The sequence below is a fragment of the Myodes glareolus genome, chromosome 22 (assembly GCF_982192425.1).
Source record: "Myodes glareolus chromosome 22, mMyoGla1.1, whole genome shotgun sequence".
Taxonomy (NCBI): domain Eukaryota; kingdom Metazoa; phylum Chordata; class Mammalia; order Rodentia; family Cricetidae; genus Myodes; species Myodes glareolus.
In genome coordinates, this window is record NC_142047.1 from 38,119,314 (window position 1) to 38,134,283 (window position 14,970).

The 14,970-nt window shown below is 49.8% G+C and overlaps 1 protein-coding gene across 2 annotated transcripts in view; it reads right to left on the reverse strand.

Moving 5' to 3' along the window:
• Vac14 (VAC14 component of PIKFYVE complex) overlaps positions 1 to 14,970 on the reverse strand; it is a 109,299-nt gene that overhangs the window by 58,377 nt on the left and 35,952 nt on the right. For both annotated transcript variants that reach the window (XM_085681723.2, XM_048437265.3), the window contains exons 11-12: positions 10,551 to 10,695; positions 10,231 to 10,296 (exon numbers count right to left, since the gene is read on the reverse strand). In XM_085681723.2, the coding sequence (XP_085537849.2) occupies positions 10,231 to 10,296; positions 10,551 to 10,695 (211 nt within the window). The remainder of the gene's footprint in view (positions 1 to 10,230; positions 10,297 to 10,550; positions 10,696 to 14,970) is intronic.

The following is a 14,970-nucleotide window of genomic DNA, read 5'->3' on the forward strand; positions in this document are numbered from 1 at the left end:
CGCTGCACTCTGGCTAGTGTAAGCCAGTGCCAAGGAATATCTGAAGACTCTGTCCAGAACAGCTGATTATAGTGTCTCACAGGTGATCTGGGCCAGGTCAGGTTGTCCCTCATGCTCTGAAGCAAGGCTGACAGGAAGGCAGAGGCACCAAGGCCTGGTTTTCACAGGAACACTGGGCTTTCTGTTTCTGCCCACATAGGAACTAGTTCCTTTTATTATAAGGGTAGAGCTCAGTGGCTAGGCCTCCTCCATCCCTGACCACATATGACTTGGCTCTTGCTGCCCTGGGGCTTGGGGAATCAGCCAGAGAATTCACCCTAGGAAGCCAGACTGAAGGCCAAGAGCAGTGGGAAATGCACCCACACCAGCTGGCAGTGGGGCTGGAGGCCTCTGCCCTAGACACAAGGTAAACAGGAGCTGCAGAAAGCAGCAGGCAGGCTGGCATTCTGAGCAAAGCTGTGGTCACACGGTACCATGAGAACCCTGCCCTCTGCAACAAGATGAGCACTGCCCTAAAAAAATGAAGTCTAGAATTCAGGTGGATAAGGTCTGTCTAGGTGTGAACACATTTCCTGTCCTATTAGAAAACTACTCAGGTTGCTTTTTAGTGTCTTGGCAAAGCAAAGTAACTTGTACCTGGACACATACACAGCTCACAGCCAACGTTGGCTGACTGAGTACACATCCTAGGGAAATTTAGGCAGCTTTTTTATTTTTCCAAATGGACTTCGGAGATCTTTCCTAGTGTCTAGACCTAGACTGTCTATACGAAGGCCAGTCAGTACCTATGCTACTGTCAGTCCCACCGATTAGTTGTGTAGGTTAGTGTAGATGATGCTGGTGGTTGCCCCTCTTGGGGTACAGGAGAGAAGAAAGGGTAGCCTAGGGTAGGATCACTGAGAGAGTGGACTGCTGAACTCATTCCCTAACCCCACAGGTCTTCCTTCCTGCTGATACAGCCATTCTCATTCGTACTGACCTGAGATCCTAGTTCTTAGGGTTGGAAATTCTCTGAGATTGTTAGGGAACTCAGTGCAGCTGGAGAGTGGTACACGTGCATGCCCTTAGAGCTCTGCCATCAAGTGATGAGCCCGTGCATTGTGGTAACCAGCAGAGGGTGGGGGTTCTGATTCTCCCCAGAGTTCTGCTTAACCCTGGTTTATTGGTGAGCTTCCCACAGACCTGGCCTGAGACATGGACAGGGCTGCGTGGGACCAGCACATTCTGCAGCCGACTTGCTTGTTAACCTTCTTGTGAAATGTTTCTGAGCAGCAGCCATGGGCCGGACAGACTTCTCGTACAGCTCACAGCTAACCTGCCATTGTAAAGAGTGATAAGGGCTATGAGTGGATGGACATAAAGGCAGAGAGGACCTGGCCCAGTCTTAACGTGTGGGAGAATGTAAATTGGGGACAGAGGCAGTCAGAAAGAGGGACAAAGAGGGAGAAGGAAGGGAGGAGAACGGGGAGAGAGGTGAGAAAGAGAAAGAGAGAGAGAGAGAGAGAGAGAGAAGGAAGGAGGGGAAGAGAGGGAGTGGAGTAGAGGAGAAGAAAGGAGAGATCATACATTGGCTTCAGAGGGATTTAGGAAACCAACTACAGATCTGGACCAAATAAATTCCTCAACTTCGCTGGGTTCTTTGAAACTAGTTTCCTCTCAGGTGAAACGGAAAAAACCCTGGAGCCCTCTTGTGAGGCAGCTGTGAGGATGAAGGTGAGTGCTGGGACCAGGCCTGTGACAGAGCCAGAGAGTTGGCTGAACTGTGGAGAGTGGCCCTCTACTGTGAACCACAGGAAACTGCCACTTTCAGTTTTCCAGAAGAGGGGAAAAAAACCACGCAGTCTGGAAGAACACTTGACTTCTAAAGACGACAGGAGCAGTGTGTGGTGCATGGGGTGAGCACAGAGGGTCATGGTCTGGCTACTGCTTCCAGACTACATGGAGAGGCATGGGAGTTGAGAGCTGGGGTCCTCACTTCCACAGATCTTATGCTGGTCCACAGTTGTAGCTCCCAATCAGATATGTGCACAATGTCTCTTGGGAGTCTGAAAATGCCAGCGCCGCCCAGGCAACCAGACCCAGGCTGAGGGCGCAGCGGAGGGGATGTGCAACGAGGCCCAAGCAGCTGGTTCTGAAACTGCAGAGGATTCTGATGTAGCCTGGTATGGACAGTGCTGCAGGGCTTTGAAGTCTAATGGTTGAACTTTGGCCCCTGAAGTGTGATCACTTTAGAAGTTCAAGGAGAGATGAGCACTGGGGGTCTGTGGCAGGGCCAGGTGGTTTACCCAACCCTTTAAGCAACTCAGTTCCCTATCCCAGGAGCAATCTGAATCCTTCTGTTTAGTCTTCCTGCTCCAAGCAGGCTCTACCCCCGAGAAAGCAAGCTTGCTTTTCCACTGCCTTTCTCAGCCCACTCTGCCGTCCAACAGGAGGGAGCCAGGCAGCGGCTTGCTACAGGGCAAGCTACTCCACTCAGGGCAGTCACTGGCCTCAGATCTGGCTGCATGTCTGTCCTCTGTCCTATGCAAGTATCGAGATAGACAAACAGACAGGGCCTTCTGGCCCACAAAACTGGCTTTGTGGTGGGACAAGAACAGGTTTCCTATGGTTACTGTGAGCTCCCCATTCCCTCTAGGGTGGCTAATGAAGAGACCGGGAAAAGTGTGAAATCTAGAGCAGAGGCCCTCTAGACGGACACAACCTAATTTAGAAAATCTACATCCTCCCTAGGCTCCTAGCAGTGGCTCCAGGTACTTTTGCTGGGCTGTGGGGGTGCAGCCGCTGAAGGGTTGGGCCAGGGGGTCTGGCTGTTCCTAGAAGGAAGACACAGGATTGAGACCAGGATCCAGTGTCTTCTTCTCATTGCCTGGCAGCTCCTGTTGCCTGCCACTTGGGAGAGAAGAGGGAAGTAGGAAGCTGCAGGGTCAGCTGTGTCCGAGTGCAGACACAGCACCCAGTGCTGTGGATAAAGGGCCCTGCGCTACGGGGAGGGGGACGACGACGGACGGACATGGACCCTGAGCCCTCTGTCTTCTCACAGGGAGTAGGCCCCTAGCTGGAAGAATTAAGCTCTTGGCTACTGACATTATCTTAGTGTTGTTATGGGTGAAGATTTTAACCTATTGGATAATCTGATTTTAAAGAAACCTGTGGAACTGAGGTGGAAGTGGAGAGGTTGTTTTTGTTTGTTTTGGAGAGTAGACGGAAAGAGAACCGGAGTGAAATAAAAACTGAGGCAAGGAACTGCGAAAGAAGAACAAGTTCCATTCTCAGGGAAGACTGTCCGCTTCTGAACACACAGCATTAGTATTCCGGGGAGTGGAGTCAGGACCACACAAAGTCAGAGCTGGAAAGGACCAAGGCCAATCCAGTCCAACTCCAGCATCTCAGAGAAGAAAACTGGTCCTGTGGAGAGCTGGGTGGCATGGGACCACAGGCCTCCTGAACTCTGAGACCCCTGGTGATCTCAGTCATTGGCCTCAGCTTTTTAGAAAACCAGATGGAGAACAGAGAGGGTTTCTGATCTGAGCCTGGAGCTACTGACTGCCTGTCCCATCTGTGAGTAGTTCAGAGGCAGCAAGCAAGGTCAAGGTCAAATGCTCAGAGGGAGAGGGTACATTCATAACTTAAGGTCAGCCAAGAACAAAATCCTATTAGGGCAATATGAGAGACCAGTCCTACACGAACTGTATCCAAATCTGAGCTGGCCCCCTGTTTACAGCAGACTGTGTGGGGTTTTTAGATCCCTGGAATCAGATCTACTCAGTTCCCAATTCTAGCTCTTAGCTGCATGACCTTGGGTGAGTTATCTTCCCTATGTATGAACCTCCTTTTAAGTCAAGCCAGGAGAACTGAAACTATTGTAGGACTACTGGGCAGATCTACTGAGAAAACAGATGTTGGTATTGTTATTTTGACAAAACCTAGCATCACTTGGGGTACAGGCCTCTGGATTTGCCTGTGGGAGGTTAGCTTGCTGTGTTAATTGAGGTAGAAAGCCCACTTTGGATGCCATTCCTTAGGCAGGGGATCCTGGACTATATAATGAGAAAGGGAACTGTGCAGCAGCAAGCATTTACTTATCCCTTTCTGCTTTTTTAATTGTTACCAGTTGCTTCAAGCGCCTGCCCATTCACCCTGCTAGGATGGACTGTATGTACCCTTGAATGTGAGTCACTTCTCCTTTAAGTTGCCTTTGTCAGAGCATCCTGCCACAGCTACAGATGTAGACAGATGCAGTGGAACAGTGGACCTATGTGTGCCCTGTCTCCTCACAGGCACACTGCATATGGTTCCTGAGGGAGGCTATCATTGAGGCTATCAGAGGGGGCCATCACTGGCTCCTTGAGTTGTCTTTAAGAGAAGTGCCCCTATATAAATACAAGTTCCCGTTTGGAAGCAGATCCTAGATGGCTAATCTTCAACTGAAGGCCCTCCCTTTGGGACAGAAGAGCCCTGGTTACCTGGGAATCTACAAGACCATAGCCTTCTCATAGCAAGCAGTTGGCTGGGACATCTTTTTGAGGGAGATTTCATGCCAATGTCCCTGTTTTCACTAAACAAAGCAGGAAACCCCAAGCTCAGTTGGCCCCAAGTTCACCAGACTGAAGTGGCAAGACTCCTTAATAATGGGGAGATCAAAGTGCTACAACTGTGACTAGGTGTACTGAGCAGAAAAGGGACTCAATGCGACAACAGGGCTGCTTGGCCTTGACACTGAGTTAAAGTAGCCTCAGATGGTGGAAAGTGGGAGGGAGGCTTCTTGCCAAGCCAGATGACCTGAATTTGATCTTGGAACCCACCTGGTAGAAAGAAAGTGTAGTGATATTTCATTTGTATTTTAATAAATAAAGCTTGCCTGAAGATCAGAGAGTAAAACAGCCATCCTGGTCAGTCTTACAGACCAGGCAGTGGTGACACACACCTTTAATCCCAGTAGCCACCTAGTTTGCCATATCAACCGGGCAGTAGTGGTACATGCCTTTAATCCCAGCCCTAGAGGAATATAAAACAGGAGGAGACAGCTCTCATACAGAGTCTCATTCTGAGATTCCTGGAAGCAGGATTGCCATTTTGGACTGAGGCAGGGGTAAAAGCCAGTGGTTGGTTGTTTTGCTTTTCTGATCTTCAGGTTAAACCCCAATATCTGTCTTTGGGTTTTTATTAGACGCGCTAGGAAAGAACTGATTCCCACAAGTTATGCCCTGATTGTCACACAGACACAGACAGATAGACACATGAATAAATGTAAAATTGAAATGCAAAAACAAAGTAGCCTCTCCCTGATCTGCTTAGGGCATTAGGGTGGGCACCTGCCAGGAGAGGCCACATTAATAACAGCACTGTCTTAGCAAACCCTGCACTGTTCTTTACGTTACAAATGAGCCCTGAAAGGGTCTTTGGCAGTTTAACTCCGCTAGGCAAGCCCTCTCCCTTGAGGGCCAAGAATCTCTTCAGTTTTTCTGTTCTCTTTCTCCAGAGACCAGCACTATGAAAACAGGTTTAATTTCCCAACTTCTGCCAGGGCAACCCCTTCCTCAAATGGGGTTCATGGCATAGCAGGCTCAACCCTGGAGCCCAGTCCTTTGGTGAGGGACCGAGAGGCCCAGAATTGGAGACCAGCAGCACAGGCAGAGCGGTGCACCAGTGAGGACAGCCAGCAGCTCCAGGATGCCCAATTCTGCTTTGGTCAGGGCTCAGCCTAGGTAGGTGTGCTCACAGGTCTGGGAACTTCTGTCATATCCCAACAGGCTAAGGACACGAAAGGCAGTGATCTCTCCTAGATCAGGGACCATCACTGTATTTGCAGGGGACTCTAAGCACCTTTATAAAAAGCCCTTTCTCAGGTGCCTTAAGTTATCCCTTAGACCTCCCCCATGGGCTCACAGCAAAGGCCCAGGACTGCACCCCAGCTGCTGCTTCCTGACACATTTGCTAGAAGGGTGGTTCTCATTCTTCCTGCTGCTTTTGCACCATTCCCATCTGGCTAGAGCTCTGGTCAGCAACTTCTCTTGATAGTGACTTTGAAGTTAGGGGAGGAGAAAAGCAAGGAGTTTCTCCTGGATTGGTAATCTCTTCTGGACCTGAGATGTTGAGGCAGGGTATGCCAAACAGGTCCCACTGCTGAGAAAACAGGTCCGTAGTAAGCTGGGACCCAGCAGGGCCTACTTACTGGTCTCAGAGGATTTGCTGAGGTGTGTGTGTGTGTGGGGGGGGGTAGGCCATGGCTGCCGAGGTCCTGATGAGTCTCTGCCAATGATGTCCTTTCTCTTTCTCTCCCTGGACCTGAGGCAGCCAGCTGGAGGCTTCCTCAGCTAATATGAGGAGCAATGTTTCAGACACTGTGGAACATGCTGACGTCAGGGTTCTAAGAAGCGAGGCTGGCACTGGATGCCAGCTTTAACCCAGGGCTGCTGGGGAGGTTGAGGGAGGGGAGGAAGGACATCAAGGGTCTCTCTTCACTTCCCCATTACCCACTGCCTAGCTTTCTACTGGAACACAGGCTCCTTAGCCTGCTCTGTGCCCCATAGGCAGGAAGACGACAGAAAGGTGGGCATCCTGTGATTAGGTGTTGGCTGGAGAAACTGAGGGGAGAGGGCTGTGAGTAGACATGGGGCTCATTTTGCTGAGGTCTTCTACAGAAATGAGGAGCCTCTGTTTACCATGGGGTTGTCTGCATCCTGGGGCTTGTGCTTGGCATCTGTAGCTTGAGAGTTCATTTAACCCTTCCAACACACCTAGAGGGAGAAGCCTTTGTTATTTCTCCTTTATGGGAACAGACTAGCCAACAATTAGATGGCAGAGCCAGGACTGGACTTCTGGACTGCCTGACCCTAAGACTTGTGTCCCTGACCACCAAGCTGCATTGTCACCCAATAAGAGAACATTACGAGGAAGGGATGCCATGCTAGATGATAGTAGAATAAAAATGGCGTGTTACCTTAACTGTCACTGAGTACAATCGCCATACAAATCCTGGGCTGTTCCTGAAGGACAAGATGACTCACTGGGTATAAGCCTTGCTTCCAGGCAGGGTTTTTTTTTTTTTTTTTTTTAAAGCCAATTTCTCAATAGGGAAACCTAGGAAGGATGAAAGGTGACTGGTGGGCAGGGTCTGTGAGTGCTGTGTCTCTGTGTTCTGTCTAAAAGGCAGGTATGAACTTTGTTAGCCTCATTTCATGGTCACAGGCAGGTTAAATTCCTTATGCAAGGTTACCCAGGATAGCCCAAAGGTAGAACTCTGCCCTGTGATTGGAAACCAACTGTTCAGACTGTCCACATTCATCCAGAGGAGACATATGGTCCTTCCAGGTCTCTTCTGAGACTGAGTGCCACCCCTCTCCCATGAGAATTTTACATGTAGGCTGCGAGGCACCTACACATGGGAGGCATGGGTCACCTGAAGCCCCGGGGTCAGCTTATCCGAAGGTAGAGAGGACCCCGTCTTCAGGTTGAGCTCTCTCAGGAAACCAGCAGCTGTCACCTGGGACTTTCAGGGCACGGGAAGCACAGATCCTAACACCGAGGCCCACCAGGAAGTTGTGGGCATGTGCCCTGCACTCCATGTTGGGGAAATCAGGGTCACATTCCTCAGAAAAAAACAAGTTATTGAACCTGTAGCTAATGAGAGGATTTTTACTTCAGTGCCAAGAATATTAATTTGACACCTGCAAACTGTGTCTGACAAAAGGATTCAGATAATGTCTACAAGGAGCAGGCGGAAAGGAGGAAACAGCCACTTATCCTGAATGAAGGAAGACTAGACAATGCACACAAGAGGGGTGTGGCCTACCAATCTGTCACTCTGGCAGAACTGAAGAACAATGGCTGTCAAGACACTCTAGTGAGGCCACAGGCTAACAAGACTGCAGAATACAGAGCGTGGGGATGAGCTAAGTCTCTGAGCTCTGTCTTCCCCATGCCTGGCTCTTGCATCATCAACACCTGGGTATACTCTGTCTCCTGGGGTTAGTGCCTCTAAACCAGAGCGAGAAATAGAATATAAATCACAGGGTTCATCACAGTATTACTGACAGAGAAAAGCATTTACAACAGAGATGACAAACAGATGTCCTAAATATACAAAGAGCTTCCTCAAATCAATAAGCAAAGAGGACAAAGGATTTAAGGCTGAAGTGCGAGGGGCTTTTTCAAAAAATAAAACATTTCATACTGAACTGAGAATCTGCACAGAACAAGGGGGAAAAGGGCAATGATCCTTCTAGAGAAATCAGGAGAAAATCCAAGTGCCCATCTCCCCAGGGGGATTTATACTTGAGGGGATATGGGCACGGCAGTTAAATAGTTAAGGGGATGGAGCTTGGCCTCAAACAGATCTGGTTTTGAGTTTAGGCTCCAGCATCTCTTGGTTGTGGGCAAGTTAAAGCCTTAGTTTTGTGTGTTGCAAAAATGGAAATAACAGAGCTACTCCCTCCCCCAGAACTGCTCTGAGGTTTTCTAACATCTACAACCAGAGTCCAGCATGGTCTGTGAACCCCAGGCAGCCCCAGGGTGACCAGAGCAGAGCAATGCCTAGAAAATCTGGAAAAACCTATCAGGAAACAGTTCCTGTATCTCCTACAGAGGGCCCAGGAAGGGACTCCCACTGCCAAGTCCAGAGTGTGTGCTCAAGGTCAAATAGACCAGGAAGGTATATTCAGGACCGGCATCCTGCTGAAGAATGAGAGCACGGCACAACCCGACTCACCAGTGATTAGCAAGGACCCCAGATCCCTCGAGAGAGGCAGGAAAGAGAGGCCATTCTCTCATAACAGGCCCCCACCCCCAACTGTCCCCAAGATCAGCTTTAATTCTCTCCTCATGAGACCCACAAGATGTGCCCCCAAAGCCCTGACAACATTTGGCACTTCAGCAAATCGAGTTTCCACAGCCGCAACCTGAACAGAGCAGTTTAATGGACTGTATCTCCTGTGCTTCCACTAAACACACCACACACAAAAGCCAATTCCAAGCAAAAGCGGCTGGATGGGATTAAACAACTCAATTTAAAGGACTGAAAACTCAGCTGCTTCCAGTGAAGTCCCATGGAAAGAGCCAATCAGCAGACTTCTCCCCTTCTTTTTGCTCTGAACTCCTTGATGAGTCACTCCTAGCTCACAGGCAGAACTGGGCCACACATCCACCTGGGTCTCAGATGCAAGGGGCAGCAGGGTGGGAAGAGAAGAGGGTGTATGTGGTCAGGAGGGCCAAAGGTGTGCACAGACCATCTGTTTGGGATTTTTCTGGAAATGTAGAGAGCCTGAGAGGACCAGGAGGGTGATACCTGCCTGCTGGCTTTTCTCATCAACCCAGGTTCAAGAAAGCAAATCCAGGTTGCAGGACAGTTGCTAGGCCCCTAAGTGAGCCTCATAACAAACAGCCCAGGGAAGACCAAGCTGCGTCATTCCAAGGAAGTTGAGCAATGTCCCCTTCTCCCAACATTAGTCCTGTCCTCCCCCATGACCCTACTGCACAAGTCATAAGTCTACTGATATGTGGGGACAAGGCTCTACCATCCCTCAGTGATGAGAACCCAGGAAAGGGAGACAGCCACATCACAGCTTAGACCAGCAGCATCTGAAACACAGCCAGAAGGACCAATCTGGAAGATGGAGGACTGTGTCCTTGGAAACAGGCATACCCCGCCCCTTGGCTAAGAGGCAGGGGAGCCCTGAAAAGACACTTCTGCCCAAACTCTGGAACCAATGACGCCAAGAATGAAGGTAGAGTAATGGTGAGTTGGAGTGCCCTGTCTCCATGAAGGCCACCTCTCCTTCTCACACTAGCAGCTCATGATGGCCCCAGGAAGCAAGGCTTTGGGACCAACTTTAAGTGGGTGGCCCAACTGGTATGCAGTTGAAACAATACAACCACACAGCCCTATACACACATCCATTTCATTCCAAACACAGGTACCACTGCTATCCTCATCAGACAGAGGAGTCTGGGCAGCAAGGCAGGGCCATACCTTGTCCTCAGGCGGGTGACCCCAAAGCCACACTCACAACTACCTTCCAGGGCAAATGAACTCAGGTAAAGTTAAAAACTCATGTCCTGGTCCAAGTGTTCCAAACGACCTTCAGAAGAAATAGCCTTCCCTGGAAGGCTAACTGCATTTGGTTTAAGAACACAGCAACCAGACGAGCACATCTAATCTGAAGATCCCCACAGCTCACTAAAAGGAAGGCAGGGTAACATGTTTCATAAAGAAGGCTGGCCTTGGGGACCTACCTCATCAGATTCATCGGATAACGTCTGAAGTAGGATAGGGAACAGGCTGTCTGTGTGCCGGAACATCTGGAGAGCAGAGAAGGGGGTACTCATGAGTGCCCTGCTCCAGAGCCTGGGCTCAATGCAGACTACACGCTGCAGGTCTGTTATGCCCCATCACCTCCCTAGCCCACAGCACCTCATAGCACCTGCCACTCTTCTGCTTGTCAGGCCTTCTCTAGATGGCCATATCCCCAACACTGAGTGTGGACAGGCCCTGAAAAGCCAAGGAAGACCTTTAGATGACCACTGGCCTTCTGAGGACCTGAGTTCAAGCTTACCTTGCGGGGAGTTTTGATGTAGAGATGGTAGAGCCACTTCAGAACGGCAATCCTGGTCATCATCCCAATGGCTGTGTCACTGAGATGGCAGTTCAGGACTTGTACAATCCCATCCAGGTGCAAGGTCACTGGAGCCCTGTCAGTGCTGTAGGCAAGAACAAAATGAAGCCCTGAGTCATTCTCTCCCCATGAGCTGCAGCACCCCTCGTCTGCACACTCAGAAGCATATTTCAACCCCACTGTCCTGAGCACTGGCAGCAAGCTAAGCAGATGGCCCTCGTCTGGCTCAGTCCAGTGGCTCCAAGGAGGGCTTGCTTCTCTGTTTATTTCCTTCTGCCTTTTATGAAGGAGCACAGTTTGGGGGCAGCTATGCTGTCCACGTGGGGAGGAGGCCATTCTGTTGGACTCCTTGTCACTTCACCTTCCTCTACCCAGCACCAGAGACTCTCTCGGCAGAGCTGGCCGATCCTCTGTTGAACATCCTGTATGCTTAGCATCCTCAGTGCACCAAGCCAGTCCTCTGTTGATGAAACCAAACTAATGGCACAAGGACAGGTCCCTGAAACACTCTGTGGCATCCAAGACCCTTCACAGGCAAGTGAAAACTAATAGGCAAGTGAGGATGAGGACTGCTCTGCCATCCTGCCACCCTTGTACCCGACAAAGAGCATCCTAGAGAGAAGCAGAAGGGCTGCCTTTGAAGTAGAACTGCTCTTTGGAACTGGGATGAGGTGGGGGCCTGCCTGAGAGAATACAAGATTGTACAGACAGTGCTGTAGTTCAAGTCAGCACACTTGGAGGTCCCACACACTGATGCTCTCTGGTCTCCACTGACAGAAAGGGCACAGAAAGCAACCTGGGGAAGGTCAAGTGATGCTCGGAGACCGAGAAGCTCTAATCAAACTGTCTGTCCTGGAACTTATCAGAGATCCATTTGCTTCTGCCTCCTGAGTGCTAGGATTAAAGTCCAGCAGATCCAGTAAGGCTGGATTTTAAGGTGGGACAGCAGGGGCAGGAAACTTTAGAAGTTGGGGGGGCTCCTCTTCTACCATCATATTTCATTTCCCCAAAGTGAAGACAGTGCAGGCTGCATTGTCCACTGTCCACCTATACAAACGGTCTTTCTTCACCTTTCCAAGCTACTCAATTACTTATCCACACCAGGAACTTGATGGCTGTGCGTTCCTCACAAGCCTGAAGATTCTGAAGCTCGTGTGTTGTGACTCCTAACGGGTGTGTCTTAGTAACAGCTGGGCAGAATTGCTGTCTAATGCACTTTGGTGGTCCCCTGGTTGACAGTGGGCATTCCATTCCCAGGGACGAAATGATCTCAGTATGTGACACAGTGACAGAACTCAGAACAGAGCCTCTGCACAGAGAAAGGCAGTCACTGTGCTTTTCCAGGAACCACGTGGCTAGGTGTTTCTGATGGCTTTTGAGCATTTCAAACCATCAAGGCTTTGGCGGCAAAGATAGGCAGAATCAGGGTGGCAGAAACGGTGGCCAGGCAAGCCCTTTATCACTCTATCCTGCTCTCTGTCCAACATAAACACAGTTGCACCACAGATGGGCTTCTACAATCTCTAGTTTCTAAGTCAAAATTAGCGTTCACATTTTAACTAAGCCAACACATTACCATATCAACATACAATCAATAAGCTGAACATAAAGATCACCAATGAGATGCTCTACATCTTCCTGGAGTCCTAGCCTTTGAAATCTAGCATGCATTTTCCATGAGCAGCACATCCCAGGTCAGGGGGCTCGGCTGCCAGCACAGGAATCCATGCTGGATCTCACGATTTCGTCACACTCCATCTTTCTCTGGAGATGGCCAGAGCTTCCCTGTTTCATATCCAGGTCTTGGTTTTCTGAATCTTGGGCTGGCCTCTTATATAGAGTTCCTTTTGGAGTGATGCCCGAGGCTTGGCTCTCTGGGCTACAGTTGCTGTGGCTAGAATATCTGTCCCAGTGGTGAAGTAGATGCCTGCTACAGTTTAAGGCCTCAACAGTGCAGGTGGCTATTCAAGAATAGCTGATTTTTTCAGCCATACTTTGATAGTGCTCTTCTCTAGGGTCTGCAGGAGGTCCTTTTTCCAGCAGGAGCAACAGCGTGTTCAGAATGCTGTTGGGTCTGACTACTACTGCATCATCTCAGCTGAACTAGCCCCCGACAGTGCCTTCAGGTGGTGCTATGTCAAGCCCACACAACAAAGGGAGCAAACTGGCAGCACTGTGCATGTTGACAGTCTTTAATGTGGCCCCCCTCCTCAGCAAGGTATAATCCTCAATCAACAACCATGAGGTCATGGACGGGACCTCAAGGTTCATGCACCCAAATCTGGTTCAGAGGCAGTGTCAGATCCATCGAAGCCAAGAGGCCAAGGGCTGAGAACTCATTCCCTTAGCTGGAGACATCCTTTGGGGTCCTCTTCCCTTGGCTAGCTCAAGGGGAAGGTCACGGGGAGCAGCTGCACACTTATCTTAGTACCTGGCAAAAGAAGGTCAGGATCCCATCTGTCCTTGAGCAGGCAGCTCTCAGCTGCTCTCTTGTGTGGTGCTGGTTGCTGAGCTCTCCCTGTGCTTGTAGGGAGCAGGGGTTGTGGGGCATTCCTGGGGGCAGGAGTGCTTACACAAAGTGATTAGCTTCCCCCTACTAGGCCAAGGCCAAGCCTGAGATGTAGTGTCCTCTGTTCTGGCTAACCCATCATGAACAGAACTGCGCTCACAGGAGGTTTAAAATACATTTCCATACCGGTTCCAAAATGTCTAGACGAGTCACTCCTGAGAGCTTCTGAGTTATTTCAAGGTGTCTTCAGCAAGCATTTTTTTTTGGTACAGCATCTCCTAATGAGTCTTACACGTACATGCATTACAAGGTTCATGTGCACTGCTGCAGCTTAAAGCACAAACTTGCCCTATCACGCTTCTGATGTCACCAATACACAACCACCTAGTCAGTGGTTCTCTCGGGGGTGGGGGAGAAGGGTCAACTGTATTTTTGTAGTGTTTAACTTTCTATTCTATTTATATTATAGGTGCAATCAAATTGTAGGAAAGGCAACTCTAAAGAGAGCTTACGAATTCAACATTGTTTTTTTACAAACACATTCTTTTCAATCAGCAGTCCTTCAAAGTTGGGCAGCACCGACTTCTAGGCTTTTCTGCTGGTTGTGGTACAGGGCAGCCAACCACACTAGGAGCACAGTCCTGAATGGTCACTGATGACAGCACAGCCCTTGGCAAGGCCCTAGCTGCCAGGAGGAAGTCTGCACACCTGTCCAAAAACCTGCCATACGCATCAGAGAGGCCAATGTGCAATCCTTCTATAACTACCAGCAATTCATCAAGCAAATGCTGGTGTTGGGGAGCCAGACAGACGAGCTTGGATTTGCACCTCCTCACTAATTTGCTGGGTGGCTTCCAGCAAGACTTAACCTCTGTCCTGCCTCCTTATTTTGATGATAGGAATAAGGAGGGTCTTGTGATAATCAGTGAGGCTAAGTGTGACCAAGTGCTTGCTATCTGCCAGGCACCGTTCCAGGCTTTTCACATACGTTAACTCATTTATATCCCATTCCCCTCTGGGGTCAATGCTGTCACCCCCCTCCCAGCTTATACCCATGGGAGGCAGGATGTGAACGGGGCCCCTTTCTCTTCAGAGGAGGGGATGCACCTGGTGTGCAGAAAGATAGCAGTGGAGAAATCCTCCCTCTGCTGTCGCCTTGCTTTCTACATGCTTCCTCCATTCTGCTATCTTTCCTTTCCATCTCTCCTCAAGGAGGCCCATTTTCAACTTCCCACAAACCTCTTGCACTGTGGCAGTTAGAGGAGTTCAGACCCCTTGACCGGTGCTCCTTGACTGTCTACCTACTCAGACAGAGATGTCACCTGTTTGCTGAGTGGCTTTCTTGGTGGCTAAGCCTGGGCCCCACACAGGGAGAGGAAGGCATCTGTGGTCTCTCAACGCTTTGGACTCCCTGTACCCAGTCTGATCCCTGACCAGCTAATGGACTCAGAATTTAATGCGATGTCTGTTTTCCTAGGAGAAGGGTCCACAGCTTCATTAGTCTCTCTAAGGACTGGTGATCACTTAGAGCCTAAGGACTAGATAGTTTTCCTTCTAGCCACGGTTCTCATCTGGCCACTTGTGCAGTGCTCTGGGTAGGCAACACATCTACAAGATGGGAGGGTAGGTTGCTTAGTGTCAGCCTGTTCAAGCTCAGTGGCCCTGGCAGGAGTAGGCCAGAGGCTCTGAGCATCTAGCCTGTTCTCACAACTCCTATGGCTGCATCCTTCTTAGCACAGACTGCAGGCTGTGATGCTCCCACAAGATGATCCTCCTACCCCACTGTAGCTTGCAATAATCTTCTGTTTTGTTTCCCTGTGTGTGTTTCCAAAAGGCTGAATTCCGAGTGAC